This window comes from Crinia signifera, chromosome 12, assembly GCF_055691185.1.
Source record: "Crinia signifera chromosome 12, ASM5569118v1, whole genome shotgun sequence".
Lineage (NCBI taxonomy): Eukaryota > Metazoa > Chordata > Amphibia > Anura > Myobatrachidae > Crinia > Crinia signifera.
The window spans coordinates 11,312,387-11,334,315 of NC_139228.1; the positions used below are offsets into that span (position 1 = coordinate 11,312,387).

Genomic DNA, 21,929 nt, shown 5'->3' on the forward strand with positions numbered 1-21,929 from the left:
AAACTGATGCAGGGCATGCTGGGATGTGTAGTTCAACAACAGTTGCAGGGTCAAGGTTAGCCATCACTGTTCTAGATTGTATTTCAGTGCACAATTCAGAGCGCAATCATCAGAAAATTCCTACTATACCACAATGTAATTATTAGATTTTATGTATATAGTACTATTTTAGACCGCAGCGTTTTACAAATGGAAACATACACTGGCTATTAACTGACAGATCGGTAGAATAGTCCAGAGAGGTTTCTTATTCTTTACTCAGCAGTTGAATACTTATGAAGCATACATCAAATGAGCATTTCTCTTAGCGGTCCTCCAAGAAATCATTATCTCCTTTTGAAAAAATCTCTGGAGGGGAGCCCAGTATGGCCGCCAGCTAGCTACACACATACACACTCGCAACATATTATGTAAAAGCAGAGGAGAAAGGAGGATGAGGGAGTACAAGTGTACAGTATACAAAGTATATACAGCAGCTCAGGGGGTTCTTCAAAAACCCTCAGAGCATTACATTGTGTGCTATGTGACTGTGGTTGCCATGGTAGTCGAATACACTTTTAAAAAAAATGTATCCTTATTAGCAGTGTGATGAAGCAAACCAAAAAAGAATAAAGAAACAAAAAGATGGATACCAAGATCCTTATTATAGCCTGCCACAGTAACTTCTTGTAAAAAAAAAAAAAATTACAAAAACTTGCTGCAAAGAGTCTTCTTGCACTGTACGAAGTAGGGAATTCCACAGAGTGGGAGCAGTCCAAAAACACTGGTACCCGGAAGCTGGCAATGAGTATGGAGCTCAGATCTAGCACAGAGCTGGGGGGGAGGGGTTCAGTTGGTGTAACTTTGTAAATTAGTATATAAGACAGCTAAGTATCGTGAGGGGTATGGTTTACCATTATGGGGTCAACAGATCCAGCAATCCCAAATAATCTGTAGTCTTCTTCTTTTAGCAGGTTGAAATATTAGCTCGCTAACAAAAATGATGATAGATCCAGAGAGGACAGAAAGATCTGGGTATTGTCAATATTATAGAGAAGATACAGAGATCTAAAGAGGTTTACTCGTCTTCTCTAAATGAAAAGAAGAGGGCCTTGGGCGATAGGGAAGGTGGAAAGTGAGTATGTGTGTGCGTGGTGACTGCAGGCTAGCCTCTCCTGAAGCTTGTAGGGCCCTGGACATTGAGAATGGGGAGGTGAACTGAGCGGGTGTTAGGGTTATAGTAATTCATCTTCCAGAATAAGGGCAGACATCACAGGCTTGATAAATGGTTGGAATATACCAGTGGAAAGCAAAGGAGGCAGGGGACGAGGGGGAGAGGGGGCGAGTGAGTCATGAGGCAGAAGGCTAAGTAGAGTAGGAAGAAAATAAACGTAGATACATTGGGCGGAATTCAATTGTTTATAACAGAGGTAGACACTTGATGGCGCTGGACGGAGCAATTCAATCGATGTCTGTTTTTCCGATGCCGGAATTTTAGCTCGCAGCTCCTAGAGGTGAAATCGGAGGTCTGTGATTTCTCTGCGACATTCCTGTTAAATAATAGGAAGCTGTGGACGGACACCCGCACCACACAATCAAGATGGAGGCCCTGGTACTGAAGGGGTTAATATCTAAGTTGATAAAGAATAGAATTGCCCTTTTCTCTGAAATAGAAAGTGATACAGTAGCTACCCTGGCCCTATCAAACAGTTTAGGGGTATATTCAATTGTTGTCGAAACTGCCGTCTTGCCGAAAAGACGTCAGTTTTCCACAGGATTAGGTCTGAAAGAGTTACGATCTGTTCAATGCTAGCTGGGTTTTTTTGACAGGTCGGAATGTTCCAACCTGACGAAAACCAGGTGGATTGACGGAATAGCCACTAATCCACCTGATTTTGACGGAAACACAGACAAAACCGAAAGACAATCTCAATCCAACATGAAAAGATGTCGGACTGAAGTAGGGAGGATGGCGCCGGGTGGGCAGCAGCAGCATAAAGGGTGCCGTCCTCCTGTCCACCGTCTCCTGTACCCACCCGCCGCACTCACCTGTCCCGCCGCCGGGCAAGAGCAGCTCACCCGGCCCCATCCCGGCTACCACGCAGGCCGGGTGAGCATCCATCAGCAGCCAAATCCAACATCCGGATTTGGCCGCTGCATTGAACAATGGATGGCGGATCATCCCGTCAAAATTATTTTGGAATGTATCTGGCATCCATTGAACATACCCCCAAGTGTGAACGGACCAAGCCTTTGTTAGATGCAATGCACTCTGGGGGCTAAAGTCTTGCCTTGTACATGATTGCTGCTTTAAAAAGCAAATGGGCAGACTCACACTAAAGTCCTACACCTCCGGAACTTAAAAGCCAAGTCAGATGAAGCCCCAGTGAGTATTCCTGTATTGCCGAAATTTCAGAGGTGGTCTTGAGGAAAGAGACCGTTATAGGCCAACACAACCCGGAGCTATGGGTTAACGTCTGTGTGGCATCCAGAAAAAGGCCATTTCTGTTTGAGCATTAATTTTTCAATACATTTGAGCAATAAACATCTTGCCTTAAGACACTTGCATCTGCCGGTATCCTGTGAGATTAGAACCAAACCCTACTCCTTTACCTGGGTGTTCTGAATCAAGTCCAATGTCTCCAAGAACAACTGCCAGCTCCTCAACGCAGACTGGCCCATAAGTGACGGACCGGAGGAAATTAGCCAACGTGACCCAGGAGGGGCTGCAGTAGCGTGTTCACACTTTCCCAGAAGCAGGCAGCTACAGGTGTGGGTGGCAGAATGAGGGGTTCCAAGTGCCAGTGTAATTGCCTGGCAGTGGCAGTGAGTTACCCACTCAACTGGGCAGATGGAGGAACCAGTGATTGCGACTTATTTTTATATCAATCTCTATAAAGCTGTGTACACAAGGGGCAATATGATCGCTGGCAATATATTGCTCAGTAATCATATTTCTCAGTGTTTTCCATTTTCATCTGCGACCAGAGATGGTCGCTGATGAAAATTACGCACTGCCGGGAGAAGAGGCAGGGGAAGTCCCTGGTTGGTGGAGCACGCTCCTCCGACCAGCGACCATTACGGGGCTGAAAACGGGAGCGCGCACTCGGCGATTTATTGCCAGCAATTTTTGCCCGTGTGTACGCACCTTAACACTGCATGCAGAACACTGGTAACAAGTAATCCTATGTAATCCTGCCTGAACCAGTAAGTGATTAATATAGGTTACCCGTAGACTCATTGTAGTCAGATGTTTGGCGCTGGTGTCCGGGAGACCTTTGGTCGGACCCGCCGTCATTGACAGACGATAGGCTGCTCAACCTGCAAGACAAGATAAGAATTAGGGTCTACAGTAAATACACTTCCCCCTGCAACAGTCAACAATTAAAAAAGGCGAGCATTAAAAAAAAAAAAAAAAGGCAAACCGGGCTGGACAGCCGCTGTGTACAGAACCCCAGCTGGCAAATATAAAGTACAATGCAATTAAATCGCTCGGGACCAGTGTTCTATCCACAGGAGCCAAAAAGTGACTCAGTGATGCTACTAGTTGCTTAAAGTAATGACAGACACTGGTGTGACGTGATGGGTCTGCTTAAAAAAGAAAACAGTCACTCTAAGTTTAGAAAATAATAAAGCGGAACTGCTTAAGAACAAAATACAGCCTATAAGCTTCAAAACCTGCAGCCATAGACCACAGGTTCTCAAACTAGGTCCTCAGGACCCCACACTGCATGTTGTGCAGGTCTCCTCACAGAATCACAAATGCAATAATTAGCTCCACCTGTGGCTCTTTTAAAATGTGTCAGTCAGTAATGAGTGCACCTGTCAGGTGATGTGGGAAATATACACTGTGTGTGGTCCTGAGGATCGAGTTTGAGAACCACTGCCATAGACTAAATGAGAAATCTGCTTTTCCAGGGATGTATCAGCTGCTGCAACATTCAATATCTCCTCATTGGTGACAGATATTTACACATAAACAAGATTAGCCACACCGCAGAAACATGGCTAATATTTGCTTGCCCTAAGCCAGGGGTTTTCAGCTCACGCCCTCAAGTACCCTCCAACAGGCCATGTTTACAGGATTTCTGTTTGTGGGAAACTGCTAAAGAAAATAGTAATACTAGCAATAGCAAAATAGTTAAATTCACCTATGAGTGATTAAAGACATCCTGAAAACATGACTCGATTTAGATTGGGTTGGTTAACACAAACGTCGCTGGCACACTTCTTAAAACTTAATAATTACATTTTGTAGTCAGGGGCAGATCTATTAAGCTCGATGAAGTGATAAAAGTGTCTGGTTTTTATCACCGGCCAATCAGCTCCTATCTGTGAAGTTACAGGCTTGGTTTGAAAAATGACAGGTAGGAGCTGATTGGCCGGTGATAAAAACCAGACAGTTTATCACGTCACCAAGCTTAATAAATCTACCACTCAGTATCATCACAATACAGAGTGAAGGGATATTTTATTTATATATTTATGCATAAGACGCAGCCGTACAATGTGACAGCACTGAGAAGCACATCTGTGATGTCACTGTGATGTCATATGTGCTGATGCTCAAGCAATGTCCGTGAAATCAGTTGGGAAATGCATCACAACGCCTCTTGCATTGATCACTTGGCCCTTCCTTCCATCCATAAAATTATGGTACATTTGTACAAACAATTAATAAAAAAACTTGTCCATAAGCCCCATCTCTGTAGGGATTACAATTTTGCAATTAATGTGCACTAATACTACCAGTAGGGGAGGTCTGTTAGATAGGTGGGGGGGCTCGTACAAGACCTCTGAGGCAGCATAATGACTTCCGCAGTCATTACAGTAGGAATGCATTACTCCTCATAATAAACACATGCTCCTAATGGTCACTGAAGGATGACATCAGAAGTGACCTTTAATGGCTCAGAGAAGATCAGGGCATTGACCTTGGTTTCTCAAAGGCAAATCGTACAGTAGCTCCAGCTCGGCGTACACTGGGCCCACACTAATTGATATTAACCAATGATTTGGTTGATTTTTTTATTTTGTATTATCGTCAAGCTCAATATCCTTAAAGATGCGCTCTCCCACGGGTCATTAATGTTGTCCTCCATTATATATACATACAGCTTAATTCTGACTATATCGTCAACGACTACATGTACGAAGCGGGGACAGGATGACGTCACTGAGCGATATCATTAGCAAAATCTTTCAGTGTGTATGCACTATATAATTTGCCCGGGAGTTCATAGGCATTATTACTCGCAGACAAGGGTTGATCTGTGGACCGGGGCTCAGAGGCGAGCGCCGATCTGTGGACCGGGGCTCAGAGGCGAGCGCCGATCTGTGGACCGGGGCTCAGAGGCGAGCGCCGATCTGTGGACCGGGGCTCAGAGGCGAGCGCCGATCTGTGGACCGGGGCTCAGAGGCGAGCGCCGATCTGTGGACCGGGGCTCACAGGCGAGCGCCGATCTGTGGACCGGGGCTGACAGGCGAGCGCCGATCTGTGGACAGGGGCTCACAGGCGAGCGCCGATCTGTGGACAGGGGCTCACAGGCGAGCGCCGATCTGTGGACCGGGGCTCAGAGGCGAGCGCCGATCTGTGGACCGGGGCTCAGAGGCGAGCGCCGATCTGTGGACCGGGGCTCAGAGGCGAGCGCCGATCTGTGGACCGGGGCTCAGAGGCGAGCGCCGATCTGTGGACCGGGGCTCAGAGGCGAGCGCCGATCTGTGGACCAGGGCTCACAGCGGAACTCCTGGTGCATTGAACTTCACAATGCTTTAGAAAAAATTCCCATGATGGCCAGTGATAAATGCATGAAGTTTGGGTAACTGAGATGAAGACACTTCCAGACATTGATAAAACATTAATAAACACCTTATGCTGAATGGGGAAAACAGGATGGATAACCTCAGTGGACTGTTTTGCTCATAAATATAAGATTAGGACCTTGCACTTGAAAGACAGGAGAGCAGGATAAACTATACATTATTTATAAGCCATTATACAGCAGCTATCATGGGAAGATATTGCCCCTCAGAGCAATAGTAAGACCACCCAATACAGAGAAGCGAGGCCTGCAGACGCGGAGAATGGGTTAAAGGATGTGTCCTGGGATAAGACGGGCTGGCGGAACGCCTCGATAAACCCAGACGCTCAATACTTTCTGGGCTCAGCATGGACTCTGCAGTAGTTGCAGCTTTACTGACGGTGCAAAGCACAAATCAAAGGGAGGAACTGAGGGGGCGAGGGAGACTGTGGGAAAAGCAGAGGGAACTTGGGTGATGCCCAAACTGAAATGACCGCTGACACTGCCCCAGTGACTCCTTGGGAACTGAAGAGATCGACAAGATACTGATAGCAGATATAAGTGATAAAAACAGGGCAATAGCAAACCACACTCTGGGCCTTATTCAGATCTGAGTTCAGTACAAATGTGTTCAGAAAATGGGCAAAACCATGTGCACTGCAGGTGGGGCAGATGTAACATGTATACAGAGAGTTAAATTTGGTGGGGTGGGCAGAAACTAAAATCTAAATTGCAGTGTAAAAATAATGCAGCCAGTATTTACCTTGCACAGAAACAAAATAACTCACACAAATCTAACTCTCTCTATACCAGTGGTTCCCAAACTGTGTGCCGTGGCTCCCTGGGGTGCCTCGGGACACTTGCAGGGGTGCCACGGGTTGGTGGACCAGGACCAATTCAAATTATTTATGGTCAATTATTTATGGACAAAACCAGTGCTGGTGGCTGCCAATCATAAAATATGTGTATAATCAGAAGCAAATCCTGCCCTTTACCACATAACTGAACCTAAGAAACACAGGCTACTTAATTTTATATATTTTTTGGGGGGCCTAGGGGTGCCGTGGAAAAATTCTGATACTCTAGGGTGCCGCGATCCGAAAAAGATTGGGAACCTCTGCTCTATACGTTACATCTGCCCCACCTGCAGTGCACATGGTTTTGCTCATTTTTCAAACAAATTTGTACTGAGCTCAGATCTGAATAAAGGGTACTTATGTATTAGCAGGGAGCCTGGCTATGCTACGTTGACAGCGTAGCTTAAGCTACGTAGTCAGTATAGCCATTGCCGGGCGCCCTGCTAATATGGGGAGATGCCGGCCGGGCTTCAGCGGGCGGAGTGGGGAGATGCTGGCGGGGCTTCAGCGGGTGGAGGGGGGAGATGCCGACGGGGCTTCAGCGGGCAGAGGTGGGAGATGCCGGCGGGGCTCGGAGCGGGGAGTACGTAACTCAGTGTACTGCCTCTGGGGGAGCATGCTTTCCCTGCTCTCCCAGCGGCACTACGCTAATTGCGTACATTGCTGGGACTGTCATGGCGGACCCGAGGGGAGCCAAGTGCCGGAGGCATCCTTAATGGTAAGTATATTACACACACTACACACACACACACACACACACACAACACCCACTAACACACCCCACTATCCACGTGGGCGCGGAGTTAATTTTATAAAGTGTGGCGAGCGCACCGAGTCCCGCAAGGGGACGTGTATCCGCGCCCCCTCACGGGGCTCGCTGCGCTTGGCACGCTTCGGCCTAGTTGGCTTGCTGCGCTCTCCACACTTTATAAAATGAACTCCACGCCACTGAATTACGTACTGCCGCTGGGACGCGTCTCCCCGCTCCGAGCCCCACCGGCATCTCCCCCCTCTGCCCGCTGAAGCCCCGCCGGCATCTCCCCCCTCCGGCTGCTGAAGCCGCCCGCTGAAGCCCCGTCGGCATCTCCCCCCTCTGCTCGCTGAAGCCCCGCCGGCATCTCCCCCCTCTGCCCGCTGAAGCCCCGCCAGCATTTCCCCATATTAGCAATGGCTACGCTGACAACGCAGCATAGCCGGGCGCCCTGCTAATACATAAGTACCAATCCACCATTTCCATATACCTCTTTCACATGGCATATTGCCGGGGCAGCTGGTGCAACCCAGGTCCTGTCTCAGTGTGAAAGGCCCAACACTGGTGGTAAACCCAGGACCAACCCGGTTGGGCTGCAGTGTAAAAGATGCCCCGGGTTAGCCAACCAGGCCCACACTTAATACTTTTATCCCATGCGCCAGTAGGTCTGGGGGAACGAGACACGGGTGCTGTCTGAAAATAACGTTCCCGATCCAGCCTGCAATGTGAACATGGATCCAGAAGCTCCAACAAGGCATGACATCATGTTCAATAACCCAGGTTGGATCCGGGCCTTCAGTGTGAAAGGGGTGTTAATGAAATATCACTGGGCCCCTATAGAACCTTGGTCATGTAATGGGATAGATGAAAGCAATGCCAAACACAAATGCTATCCGCAGTAAGAGAGCCATAGTAGTGAGGACAGGTGTGGCAGATCATGACAACGCTCAAACTGTCAACATGGTTCAAATGTCGACATGGCTTTTTTAGGATACCTAAGCCCTAACTGAAACCCCTACTTTAATTGCAGCCTAACATTAACACCAACTGTCAACATTATAAACGTCAACATTTTCACTGTTGACATCCAGTTGCTTGGTTTGATCTCGGGATTCTGCGCGGATGTTACGTCGGAGATCAGCCAGCCGCCATCACCACGTATACATGTGCAGCATGTTACCTGTATGGACTATGGACGGTACTTGTATCATTGTGACTACATTGTGGCTCCAATCACAGAGATTAAAGGTGGCCATACACACGCAGATTTATCTTCAGATCTGGCTGGTTGGAACAAAAATATGGTTATGGATGAGAGCAAATGACAGTTGACCATTTGCTTGGAAATGCTGGAAAACTGACAAACTGTCACTCATCCATAACCATATTTTTGTTCCAACCAGCCAGATCTGCAGAGAAATCTTACTAGTGTATGGGCACCTTAAGCTGCAGCAAATGCACCCAGAATACGTGTAACGTCACAGAGTATTTACCTTGTACCGGGCAAAGCTAAATAAGATCTGACAAGGTCAAGGCTAGGTTAATGAGGAACAGGCCTGGACACAGGGATCCAATAGTAAGGAGCCGTCAATTGTATAATTAGACCTTTGCAGGCCATGCAGAAATGATTAGGTGGGCAATTGTGTCAGCTGACCGGTAACAGCATCAGTCATACCTGGTAATGACCAGCATATAACACCGCCAAATATTACACGGTAAACAGTATGTTATGTACAGCTTGTGTCCAGCATCACCAGACTGTGCCCCCACAAATAATAACATGTCACCTGTGCCTCACGGTAGCAAACTAGCCTGCGCCCCACACTACAAGCAACCCGTTCCCCAGGGGATACAATCCTTACACCTGCCCGGTCCCCTATGGGATATAAACATTACACCAGCATTTGTCCCAAATTCATTTTTACACCCTATACCTTCTGTGCAGTTCCTCTGTCCTGCCTGGGCTGTCACTCTGTTGCGCTGCTTCTAGCACAAACCAATCTGTATTTCAGCAGAGAGATACAGACTAGACTGTGCTAGAAGCAGCACAGCAGAGAGTGACACCCCAGGTAGGAAAGTGGAACTGCACGGGTTTTGAAAGGTGCAGGGTTCAGGAATGAGCACTATTACACTATCTAGTTCCGCAGGGATAATAGCATTACACCCGCTTTTGACCACATGACATTCACCAATATCTTTGTTGATATTTTGTGGCTGATCACACTTCCGCCTTTCCATAGTTACACACAGCTTTCCCCATCAGGAGATACAATTCATATTGCTGCTACTTTATCTGTCTTAACGGTGACTGTATGTCATCTATTGGTACTAGTAAAGTGACCCGGGTCACCTAGGTTGGACCCCTCTCCGCTGCTCCACCATCCACTCTGGCTGCTACCTGTAAGGGCCCCCATGGTGCACCAGCACGGGCCCTCATATCATACCAGCATCGGACCTCACAGCATACCAGCATTGGCCCTCAAAGCAAATATCTATATGAATTGGATGAGGGTGTTACACTATAAAGTCCCTGGCATCTCTGTACCATCCTGCAGCATCAAACATCGTCACCCGTCCCTCAAGCGTCAAACAAAGACCCGGCCATACTCATAGACACCGTCCAGACAGACCACCAGTTTGGTTTTGGTTACAGACAGTGGCCCTTCTGGCAAGTCACCGCTGACACACCCAAATACAGCACCGATGACAGCATTACACAGCACGTGCCAAACTCTGCTTTGTGACCTGTATACGTCTATATAAAATCAGCAACCTTACAAACAAGGAGAACTTAATTCAGAGAAATTAGGTGGACCGACTAATCAGTCAAGTGTTAAAGAACATGGAATGGAAAAGGTACACGGAAATTCAGCTCTCTGAAGCCTGGCGCATTCTTAGAATTCTTTGACACTGTTTCTCGGCAGCAGGAATTTTAAAACAAAAAAAAAAATTGCAACAAAAACCTTTAGCAGCAACGCAGGACAAAGTGCTGTAACCTTGAAGGCAACGCTGTCCTGTGTAACCCTTTCAGCACAACCTCTGGCGAGCATGCAAGCAGCCTGTGCCAGGCCCAGATACCATGCAGCAAAGTCAACCAACCAACCCTTTCATTACGAGATGATCCCCAAATGCAACGGTGTGTGGGACTTCTACGCTGCTCCTGGCCTGTGATTGACAAGTCAGCAACCCCTATAAAATGGGGGCATACGCTTCTTGCAGAACAGAGAAGATTAGTTACTGATGGATACAAGGAACAAACAACCAACAGAGAAGAAGAAAACATGGTCAGAAAGACTGAAGCACACAAGAGGCTCTAACATTGTTGGGCAAGAAAACTAGAGAAGGCCATTTTGAATCATGGCCGGTGGCCCTCAGCTACTTCCTGTTAATGCTTCTACCAAATGTTTGCTGATATGTTAATACAGATAGTGTGTTTCTTGGATTAATGTATTAAATGACTGCCATTTAATTTAACGTGTGGCCCTTCAGGGGGTTGCAGGCCTGAATGTTTATAGGGTTTCATATTACTGCTGCAATATTTTCTGTCACATAGCAAATATCACTGCTTACCTGGTATAATATATGTATAGGGTATGGACAGGGATACTGCATAGAATACAATTAAAGTAGAACCATTTAAGCTGTGCTATAAGCTACATGCTGCAGTCTGGTAAATACTGGCGCAGCCCACAAGCAGTCGGCCATTTTGTGCACAGGTACTGGGCACTGACAATGTGTATAAGCGAGGTGGGGGCTATATCTGATGGGCGGGGTATTATGTAACTGTACAACATAGAAATAGAGGCAGAGAGAAACACACGTTATGGTCACAGTCACATGCGATACACACAGACAGTCGCATCTTACCAGGCTGCAATGGGGCTGATGGGGAGGCGGCACGGTGAAATGGACAAAAAAAAGACACACACGTTAGCTTACAAACAAAACAGATGAATTATCTCCTCATCATGACATATAAAAGACATGGAGAGTGAGTTCTTGTGGTCACACGAAGCTTTGATGCGCATGTTTAATTAGCCGTGACGTTTAGGATAAACCTTTCATACTAATGCTACAGAGGACCATGCAGGAAAACAGTCCTTTTTTTGGGGGCGCTCACGCCCAACTGAGGTGCGGGCAACATCGGTTTTCCTACCACGATGACCGGAAATGTGCTTGTTTTGGCGACTGTACATATATTAGAATCTATACATTACACAGAGACATTACGAGAACATATACTGTACATAACAGAGACAACAATAGCACAGGCAACAATAATGTCATAACTAGTGTCTCGTATATTTTTTATGAGCCAAGGGCCGTCATTGATGGTTTGTAACCATCCATGATTTCCCCAGATGATCAATTTGGCAAAATACTCTTTTTTGTAAATACTGGGAAGGCACAGCACAGTCACATTCCTTAGCATCTGTAACATCCACAGTTTAACCATTGGTGGTTCCACCTTGATGATTAAACCATTGACAATCAATGGTTAGATCCATTGGTGGCCACCCTTAATTTGGACAATTGTTTCTTTATGAGGATCCACTGCACGGTCCTCTTGACTCCTGTGTCAACATGGAAAAGCAATCATCGATGGTCAGAGAGCACTGGTGATTGGGTTCACCATTGAAGACCAGCCACTGATGGTATAATATACCATAGCTGGGCCCAATAGTGAAACAAAAATGGGTTCTGCGCAAGTACAAAGGAGAAACCATCGATGGCTCACCACTAGTATGCACTGAGCAGAGATTATGTGTCACTCTGTAGCTACAGTAGTTACCCAACACAGGGATAGACACTGAATTCCGATGGTTGAGCCCCATCGGTGTTGCTGCGATGGTAGTGTTTTTATATTTAAATGGCAGATTTTAGATGGTAGCCACCATCAAATGGTTTGTAAGCGATGGACTTTCCATGCTAAAATCATCTGAATTCAGCTGTTTAACATGAAGAATGGCCACCATCGAGCGTGTGGCAATATGCAAACCATTGTCATTCATTTCCCATCAGAAGTTTTCGCTGCATTGCAATGGTTAGTTACTATCGCATCGATGCGATGCAAGGTTTTGGTGGTGGGCTTCCAATGTCCATCCCTACCATGACAGAACTTGCTGGAATCTATAGGTCCGCCGCAGCCAGAGGGCAGCAGCATAAAAACAGCACAAACAGGTCACAGACACATTATTTCCTACATACCTTGGCAGATGAGAATGCCGCTTAGAAGGTGCTCTGTGACACAGAATGAGGACGGCAGACAGGTGATGGAGACAGACATCAAATCCCATGAAAGCACAGTGGAGAGAGAGAGAGAGAAAGAAAGAGACAGGCATGACAAGAGGCCGTGTGCGAGAGACATAGACATGTGTGCGCCATTTCTGTACACCCAGCCTACGGTCTAATCAAACAGAAATAGAAACCATAAAAGTCTACGGTGCGTCATTTGGTACTTTCTCCACCAGCCTTGAATAATCTCCCCATACGTTAGGTTGGACTGAACAACTGGTATGCAGGGGAAGTTCCTGGTGGACACCACCGCCTACTCTGAGGCTCAGGTTCCAAGCCATCCAATCAAATTATACATTGTTACTCTACTTGGGAGTCAGTAACACGTGGTGCAGGACCATGGATGAACTTGGGTGCTTGGTTTGTTTCTATGGAAGCTACAGAAAAGTTAGCTCCCCTGACAATCAAAGAGAGGCTCCTGACACCCCCGCCTTCACCCTTATAAAGGTTGGACAATGTCCTCTATAAAGGCTGGCAAATTCCCTTTGCGGTGTCATGAGCCCTTACTCCACCACCACCACTGGTGGGCCATTCATGCCCTTGTCCAACACTGACAACAAGAAGAAAAAACGGAAGGCTGGTTTTACAAAATGTACAACAGTCACACATAAAAACACACCGAGAGACTGTAACATGACAAAACATGGAACATGCAAAGAGAAATAAAAAATGTCAAGTACAATGCTTTAATATTAAGTGAAACAGGAACTTTACCAAGATGGGCATTCTACTAAAGAAAAGAGGTTGCCCATAGCAACTCATGAAGTTCTAATTCTTTTTTAGCACCTTCTAGAAAATACTACATAGAAACTTATTGGTTGCTATGGGCAATAACCAATCTTCAATAAACCGCCTATCTTATTGAATGTACCCCTTTAAATGAAAGAGGACGCACCGTTACATATTCATATATTAATGTTCTTATACCTGTACAATTATCCTTTTAAATGTTACGGACCGGCATTATAAAAACAAGCGGGATTCTGCATCCAACCAGATGATCTGTTCCATCAGGTGGGGTATGACCAACAGCCAGATCCCGACAGCCCCTTACATAACCTCTCCTCCAGAACCCTAACCACCCTCTCCCTTAGCCTAACTCTAATGTCCCATCCAAAACCCTACCCGCCCCTTCCCTTAGCCTAACTAACGTCCCATCCATAACCCCAACCACCCCTTCCCGTAGCCTAACTAACGTCCCATCCATAACCCTAACCACCCCTTCCCGTAGCCTAACGTCCCATCCAAAACCCTACCCGCCCCTTCCCTTAGCCTAACTAACGTCCCATCCATAACCCTACCCGCCCCTTCCCTTAGCCTAACGTCCCATCCATAACCCTTACCACCCCTTCCCGTAGCCTAACGTCCCATCCATAACCCTTACCGCCCCTTCCCGTAGCCTAACGTCCCATCCATAACCCTAACCGCCCCTTCCCGTAGCCTAAACGTCCCATCCATAACCCTAACCGACCCTTCCCGTAGCCTAACGTCCCATCCATAACCCTAACCACCCCTTCCCTTCCCTTAACCTAACTAACGTCCCATCCATAACCCTACCCGCCCCTTCCCTTAGCCTAACGTCCCATCCATAACCCTTACCACCCCTTCCCTTCCCTTAACCTAACTAACGACCCATCCATAGCCCTAACCGCCCCTTCCCTTAGCCTAACGTCCCATCCATAACCCTTACCACCCCTTCCCGTAGCCTAACGTCCCATCCATAACCCTAACCGCCCCTTCCCGTAGCCTAAATGTCCCATCCATAACCCTAACCGACCCTTCCCGTAGCCTAACGTCCCATCCATAACCCTAACCACCCCTTCCCTTCCCTTAACCTAACTAACGACCCATCCATAGCCCTAACCACCCCTTCCCTTAACCTAACTAACGACCCATCCATAACCCGAACCACCCCTTCCCTTCCCTTAACCTAACTAACGACCCATCCATAGCCCTAACTGCCCCTTCCCTTAACCTAACTAACGACCCATCCATAACCCTAACCACCCCTTCCCTTAGCCAAACTACCATCCATCTATAACCATAACCGGACCTTCCCGTAGCAGAATGTCCCATCCATAAACCTTACTACCCCTTCCCTTAGCCCCTAACTTACGTCTCATCCATAACCCTAACCGGACCTTCCCTTAGCCCAAATTACGTCCCATCCATTATCCTAACCGGACCTTCCCATAGCCTAACTAATGTCCCATCCATAACCCTAACCGCCCATTCCCACACCCCAACCCTAACTGGAATGGATTTATTTGTACTTATTTATTTTAGCAAGTACATAAAAAACAATGTTCTAGAACATAAACCTATTTGCACCACTGCTCCCAAAAAAAGTAAGTATATTTAAAAAACACTTTTGTTATTATAACCTTCCCTTGTGACATTGCTTCTGGCTATAGTCCAGCAACAGATCTGGGACACAATCAGGACCCCTTTACAGACTGATGAGACTCTTTCCAATAATAATGCACCACGGAAATGGAACGAAGCTTGGAGAGAGATAAATACAATGGGCGCGATTCTGCTTCTTACGCAAAGAGGCAGCCACATTTACAGGAGCCACTTCCCTTGTGGTCAGTATACAGTCGGCATGTAAGACGTATTCTGATCAGCGCTGACGTACATAAAATATGCTTGCCTCTACAGTCCCCACCAATCACAGGAGCCGTCTTTCTGGGTGCTATGGGAGTTTGCGTGCCCCCAGTAAGTGAGCCCCTCTCATGTCTCTGCGCCAGAATCCATACACAAAGCTACGGTAACATTTTTGATCTTTGTCTTCAGCGTTTCTGGGTCACGGAGTTACCCTTTCTCAGGGAGAGCTTAATGCTTTCAGATGGCTGGAACGTCTTTCTCAAGGCTGCGTGTTTGTACAAGGCGACTTCCACGGTCCAAAACATTGTTTTACCTAAAATAAGCACCCATGTTACAGCAATCCTTTTTACTCCAATCACCAAGTAGAACAGAAGCCAGCATCAGAGCGCTGGTCCCAGCATCCCCGTGGGAGACCGAATATTTGGCGGGAGGATGTTTTGCTTCCTAATTTGGATCACCTCCTGTAAATTATCCTTAACGACATTTAATAACCACTCCAGTCTTCCCCCGCACACTCATTAAGAGCCTTAGCAGAGTTCCTTAAGGTGCCACACACTTATACCAGGCGCGGCCAAACTACGGCCTTCCAACTACACATCCCAGCATGCCTTGCCATAGTTTTAGCATTCCCTAATTGCAAAACTGTGGCAAGGCATGATGGAACTTGTAGTTTCACAAGAGCTGGAGGGACATAGTTTGGCCAAGCCTGACTTATACAATTTCACCCGATTCCGACACATCGGGCCAAGAAATCGGGTGAAAAGAGTCAAATCATAGGTGTCTAATCGCCAATTCCAATTGGATCCAGAGATCGTCATGGCTGCCACGAGGATTTGTTGGATCCAGTGGCAGTCAATGGCAGCGAATGCGATACATCTTCTGCAAAAGGCGTATCTGGTCGGACCTTATTCAGTGAATATATCCAGGGGATCGAGAATTACAGCAAATTAGATCCGGCAATGACAGAAACCTAGCAGCTTACAGCCAGCTAACAAAGCCAGATACCTCCATGTGAACACGCTGGGGGCACAAATACACAGCTGTGTTGGGAAACCTTATTATCCTCCCACCTTGGTGCCCTTTTAATCTTATACAAATCTTAAAGCCCTGCTGCAAGTCAGAACACTGAGGATCAGCTGCGGCTGCAGGAGTCCTGCCAGCAACACGGGTATGCCCAATAGCGAGGGTCACTATACCCTACCAGCCAGGCAGCGGAGATCCTCACCAGGGCATTTTACGTATATATCAGAGGCCCCACAAATTCAGCCTGGTGTATTATTCCTCCCGGGCCCTCCAAGGAACGTTCAGCTTCTGGCCCACCTTTAAAAGGACATACAATATAAGCAGGGCCGTGCTCAATAGGAAGATTAGGACAGCAGCTCCTAACAATATGGAGCGTCCGAATTCCAGTACACATAAAAAAGTGGTGCAGTAGTTTGGCTGCTCCAAGAATGCTGGACGGTTTATTCCTTTGTGGAAATCTGTTGTAGTCAGTGATGGAAGTGGTGGATGTTGAGCCAGGTCCCTCTCCTCCACCCAAACTCAAGTACACAATATGCAGCATGACAGTGGGTGACAATGAGAGGCAGAGGGAGGCAGAGGGAGGCAGTGCGCGATAGGGAAAAACAGTGGGTAATAGTAAGAGGCAGAGGGAGGCAGAGTGTGACAGGGAAAAACAGTGGGTAACAGGAAGAGGCAGATGGAGGCAGAGTGTGACAGTGAAAAACAGTGGGTGACAGGAAAAAGCAGGGGGAGGCAGAGTGCGACAGGGAAAAACAGTGGGTAACAGGAGGAGGCAGAGGGAGGCAGAGTGTGACAGTGAAAAACAGTGGGTGACAGGAAGAGGCAGGGGGAGGCAGAGAGTGACAGGGAAAAAACAGTAGTCGACACAAGGAGTGTAGCAGGGGCAGCAGTGGGCCCCTTAGCCCTCTCTGCACCTATGGTAGTTCCGCCTCTGGTTGTAGTCTAGGCACGGTTAGTTCCAGAAAGGACTAAATATCCAGCAAACACTACAGTCCAGCACAACCCTGAGTCCAGCAGAACGCTCACCTAGCAATACAGTGGGCCCACCATGTACTCCCCTCATTGGCGGTCTACGCTGGTCTCTCCTCCACTGTAGCATAAGTGGGACTATTATGGAGGAACATTGGCCAATTATTCTGGCATCCCTATGGGGCTAGCGAATATCCTACATGGATTACCTGTGTTATATGAATCGCCCCTAATGATAGCGCTTCCTAGTTTACATGTACCTACACTCAGATCTTCTGAAATGTTATAGGGGCACAAAGAATATTCCAAAGGCAAAGGTGTTGGGTAGGATAACCTGACGGATCCCAATAAGTATTATAATTCAGACATGCTTGCGTTCTGAGCCCAAATGCCGCCCCCCCGCACAAGTGAAAATCCCACCCATGGGAATGCGTTCACAACTGGGAACACAGGGAGAAATCAATTCGGAACCACTCCTCATCTAATGGATCCAGCCGCCCCCCCACCCCCCCCCCGTTCGCAAGCGGAGGGACACTTGTGACCTGTGTGAAAGCACACGGCCTGCGACCTGAAATATCCATATAATCCACAGTGGGGACCCCCCCTCCTACCTCAGAATACAAAGCCGGACAGTCTCACTCATAGAACATGTGAGGGTCTCACACAATCTCCTCACTCCCTCAGTGATGTCATTATGGAAGTCTCAGAGGACGCACAGTGACATAGGGGAACACGGAACAGGAAACCGCTAGTGTAAGCGGTGTTTGGAGCCTGACAGAAAAAGCCATCACTCCCCAAGGACAGGGCGACGGTAGCAGCTGGATGGAGGGAATTTTCTAATAATCCAGACCAGTATTTTCCGATGGAGACAAGTAATTGCGATGCAGCTGCCCGTGGTACCTCCCCCCCTGCTGGCTCTATTGAAGTCATTAGTTCAGGCTGGATTTCTGCAAGGCACAGCATATGCACCGTGTGTGTGGGTAGGAGGGGGGGCAACGCGCTCACACACAAACACCTAGTTACGGAGGGCGGAAGGAGCGAGACCTCACCGCACTGGGCACCGTGCTGTTAACACTTTGCAGCTCAGTTGGATAGGCCGCTTACAGTGGCCTGACAGCGGTATGTGCAGCCAACGGCTGAGGTCATGGGTCAAGGCTAATCGGTAATGGCCCATCAGAGTTGAATGCCTGATTCAGAGGTGGTTGCCGACAGAACGCAGCATCCGATCAACATCGACACCTTCGGCCGCAGCATCGGACCTCAACTACAATGCAGAGGCCTACGAGAACAAGTACTAAATTATTTGGTACCAGCCCCACATAAATTGACATATGTTACTTTACCCTTAATCCCAACCTTAATTTGGCCAGTGTAACGCAGTACAGAAAATCAAACCTGGCAGGAAGCCGCACACGACGCGATTACAAGGCTGGACACCTAATATCAAAGTATGACATCACAGTGGGTGTGATCACTATTAATTAGTACCACAGGAGTATTGAACATGCAGGCCCTCCAGCTGCTGCGGAACTACACATCCCAGCATGCCTGCAAGGTTTCTTGTTAGTACAAGGGTGGTAGGGCATACTGGGATGTGTAGTTCCGCAGCAGCTGGAGGGAAGCATGTGGTAAACCCCTGTAGTACAGACTGCAGCTGCGTCCTTGGTTTCTGATCACTGGCTTCAGCTGCGAGAACACCCCGGCCACCCAGAATAACCAGGGGGTTAATGAAATGACCAATAGTCATGGAGAGTGACCCCGATGATGTGTCTTCGAACACAGCAGCGGGTCACAGAAGCCGGCAAAAAGCACCTATGTACTCAAGAGGCCTCCTTCTTCTTTAGCATAATTCTACAGGAATGGCTGTGACTCCATAGCAGCCATCTTGGAATAAGGCTCATAAATGGTTCTACCCTTTAAAGAAACCTAACTCAAATATAGTGTTCATTCTAGAACCCTACACCTTTCAAAACACAAACCCGTGCAGTTCCTTCTCCCTGCCTGAGGTGTCGCGGTTTGCTTTGGTGTCTATCATATTGTGGCCTGTATCTCAATACAGACCAAACCTATGTTCGAAGCACCACAGCAGACAGCGACACCCCAGTCAGGGAGAGGAACTGCATCAGTTTTGAAAGGTGCAGGGTGAATTAACGCAAAAAATATATCAAGAATACTAATAATAGACATGTCATCAAATGAAAGACACTAAGATGAACAGTACGATACATTACAGAGAAGTAGAACCTAGTGGTGGTCAGTAAATTCTACTTGTAACGCGGACAGGGAAAAGCGCAGAGACATTTGTCATTGCAAAATTAATATATGAGGAGGAAGGACTGCGGACAGTTAAAATTCAGGGTTAAATCTTTGCCATAGAAAAATTGGAACCTGTGACGCCATTTTCAGATTTTTAAAAACATTGAGTACAAAGTTACTTGAAATGTAGCACAGTGGACGGTATTTCTTCCTCACAATGCCAGAAGAGCCGTGTGCAAACCTCCACCATTTTGTGTCAAAATGAGTGCAAAATGAAAGGGGCTTTGTGATCGATACAACACCGCTTCATAGGCAGGGCCCGTAACTAGATTCACGCCTTTGAGTATGACTTATACCTCCTACCTCTCGGTGCCTCATGCCTCAGCATTGTCACTTGTCCTTTGTGAATTGCTAAGCTGTACAGTAAAGGAGCCAGAGGTAGGTCTGTGCATCTACGTAATGTAACTAATGGAAATGATTTTGGGACATTTGACTTGGTGCAGTTCTGTTTTCCAAAGGTTGTGACAGCAAAGTCAATGACTCCTGGAGGAATCCATTCCTGGTACAAGAATGAAGGACTCGGTGGAACCGCACACAAGCCCAGCTGTGTCAATAATGTGCAGGTAAAGCAGGGGTTAAAAACAGATGTATGTTTGCCCAACACACAGGCATGCTAAGCAGGGTCTCGCAGGGTCTCGCAGGACAATGTCACAAAGCGGAGACCCTTGTGTCAGCAGCGACACCTAGGTAACCGGCTCACGCCCATCGCTCCCTATCCTGACTCTGGAATCCAAGAATGAGGCCTGGAATCCCAGCTCCTCCTTCCAACACACAGGGTGTACCCAAGTCTTCTGTAACTTATACACAGCTGATTACGATGTGGAACAGACGTTCGCTGAGAAACGGCAGCGTGCAGTAAGCAACCGCTGAGTTCTGAAAGGACAGGAAACCGAAATAGGTCATATACATGCAAATAATCCTAAATATACAGGGCAGAAGGTTACTGTGAGTTTTCTGCCAATGTCGTTTAAGGATGGCAGATATATCGACTTAAGGTAAAGTGGATCATGAAGCAGGTTCGTACATCGCATCGATGGCGATCATACACAACATACAAGGTGTTAATTCAGTATTGCTGTAATATTCTCCAGTCCTTTGTGACGTTTTGCACGATGCCGAAACTCAAGAGAAAAACCCAATATAAATAGTGTGTCGTAGTTTCCACAACCGCATCCCTGCAAAGACCATAATTACAGAGGGGGAAGGAAGGCGGGCTTGTGTTCTGTGTGCTCAGCATTGTAACGGTTTATCCCCCAGCTAGGCCGCAGCCAGCTAAGCAACAGGCCGGCGCTGGGAAACCATAGGCTGTAAGGGAACAGCCGCCTAGCCCGGTGACATTTCCTGACCACAATATCTGGACAACCAATCCGGTTCTCCTCATCTCCAAGAAGAAATGGTTCCTCTGTGCAAAATGCCTTTTATTTCCCCCTCTGCAACTCACGGATGATAGGTCGACAGTTAATAAGTAGACATACACTTGGTCGTCATTCGAAAAAAGCCGACACGTACTAGGTGACCACTGACAAAGAGGATGACTCAAGTAAAGGTCAAAGTGGCAAAGGTTGAAATGAGTTTTTCAGACCTACATCTCTCTGCACAATCTGCCCCATCTGTAGTGCAGCATGGTCAGACCATGAGATCATTCAGACCTGCTCGCTAGGCCCGTCCACACCGAATGCATTCTCACACACACACACACAATCCCGGGTCACGACCGTCAGGCTGACCCGACAGCCGTGACCCTATCCCATTCTTGGCTGGCTCGACGAAGAATCGGCAAACGGGATTCAATGTCCGGCATGCCGAACAGGGGGCGCGGTCGCAAGATACGGCCATATATCCTCAAGCTGTAGCCGGGAGCTCAACAATCCATGGACGTTCTTGGGAAAGAATGGGTACAACTGCGTCTAAAGTTGGGCCCATTCTGACAAGATCCCTGTTCAATGCTGTTGGGAAAGACAGCACTGAATAGGGCCCCGCCTTATTTCCCCTGTCGGCAATAGCGGCAGGAGATTGAACACCCCCCTATACCCATGTGCCGACTCCCCAACATCGGGAACACCATTGCGTAAGGGAGCCATGGCTGCGCTAGTCCCGCACCTTACACACAGAAAACACAACCTACAATAACAGCCGGCGGAGAACCGCTATCCTGTGTACAGGGAGCAGACATCATGAAGGACAACCCGGAGACCTAGAAAAACAAGAGTTTGTTTTTGCTGACCTAGCAGGCCTTTAAAGTGGGCGAGTGCGGCGCACAATCCAATATCCCTTCTCCCCAGGCAAGCCGTCTCCCCACGTGTATAAATCAGACAATAATGTTATCCCAGA

The 21,929-nt window shown here is 47.6% G+C and overlaps 1 protein-coding gene across 7 annotated transcripts in view; it reads right to left on the reverse strand.

Annotated features, from left to right (window-relative positions):
• Window positions 1-21,929, reverse strand: part of ARHGEF11 (Rho guanine nucleotide exchange factor 11) — a 111,981-nt gene that overhangs the window by 60,441 nt on the left and 29,611 nt on the right. For 4 of the 7 annotated variants that reach the window (XM_083166334.1, XM_083166332.1, XM_083166328.1 and 1 more), the window contains exons 2-4: window positions 12,597-12,629; window positions 11,256-11,270; window positions 3,209-3,300 (exon numbers count right to left, since the gene is read on the reverse strand). In XM_083166334.1, the coding sequence (XP_083022460.1) occupies window positions 3,209-3,300; window positions 11,256-11,270; window positions 12,597-12,629 (140 nt within the window). The remainder of the gene's footprint in view (window positions 1-3,208; window positions 3,301-11,255; window positions 11,271-12,596; window positions 12,630-21,929) is intronic. The other 3 variants (XM_083166331.1, XM_083166333.1, XM_083166329.1) reach the window with 2 other exon arrangements.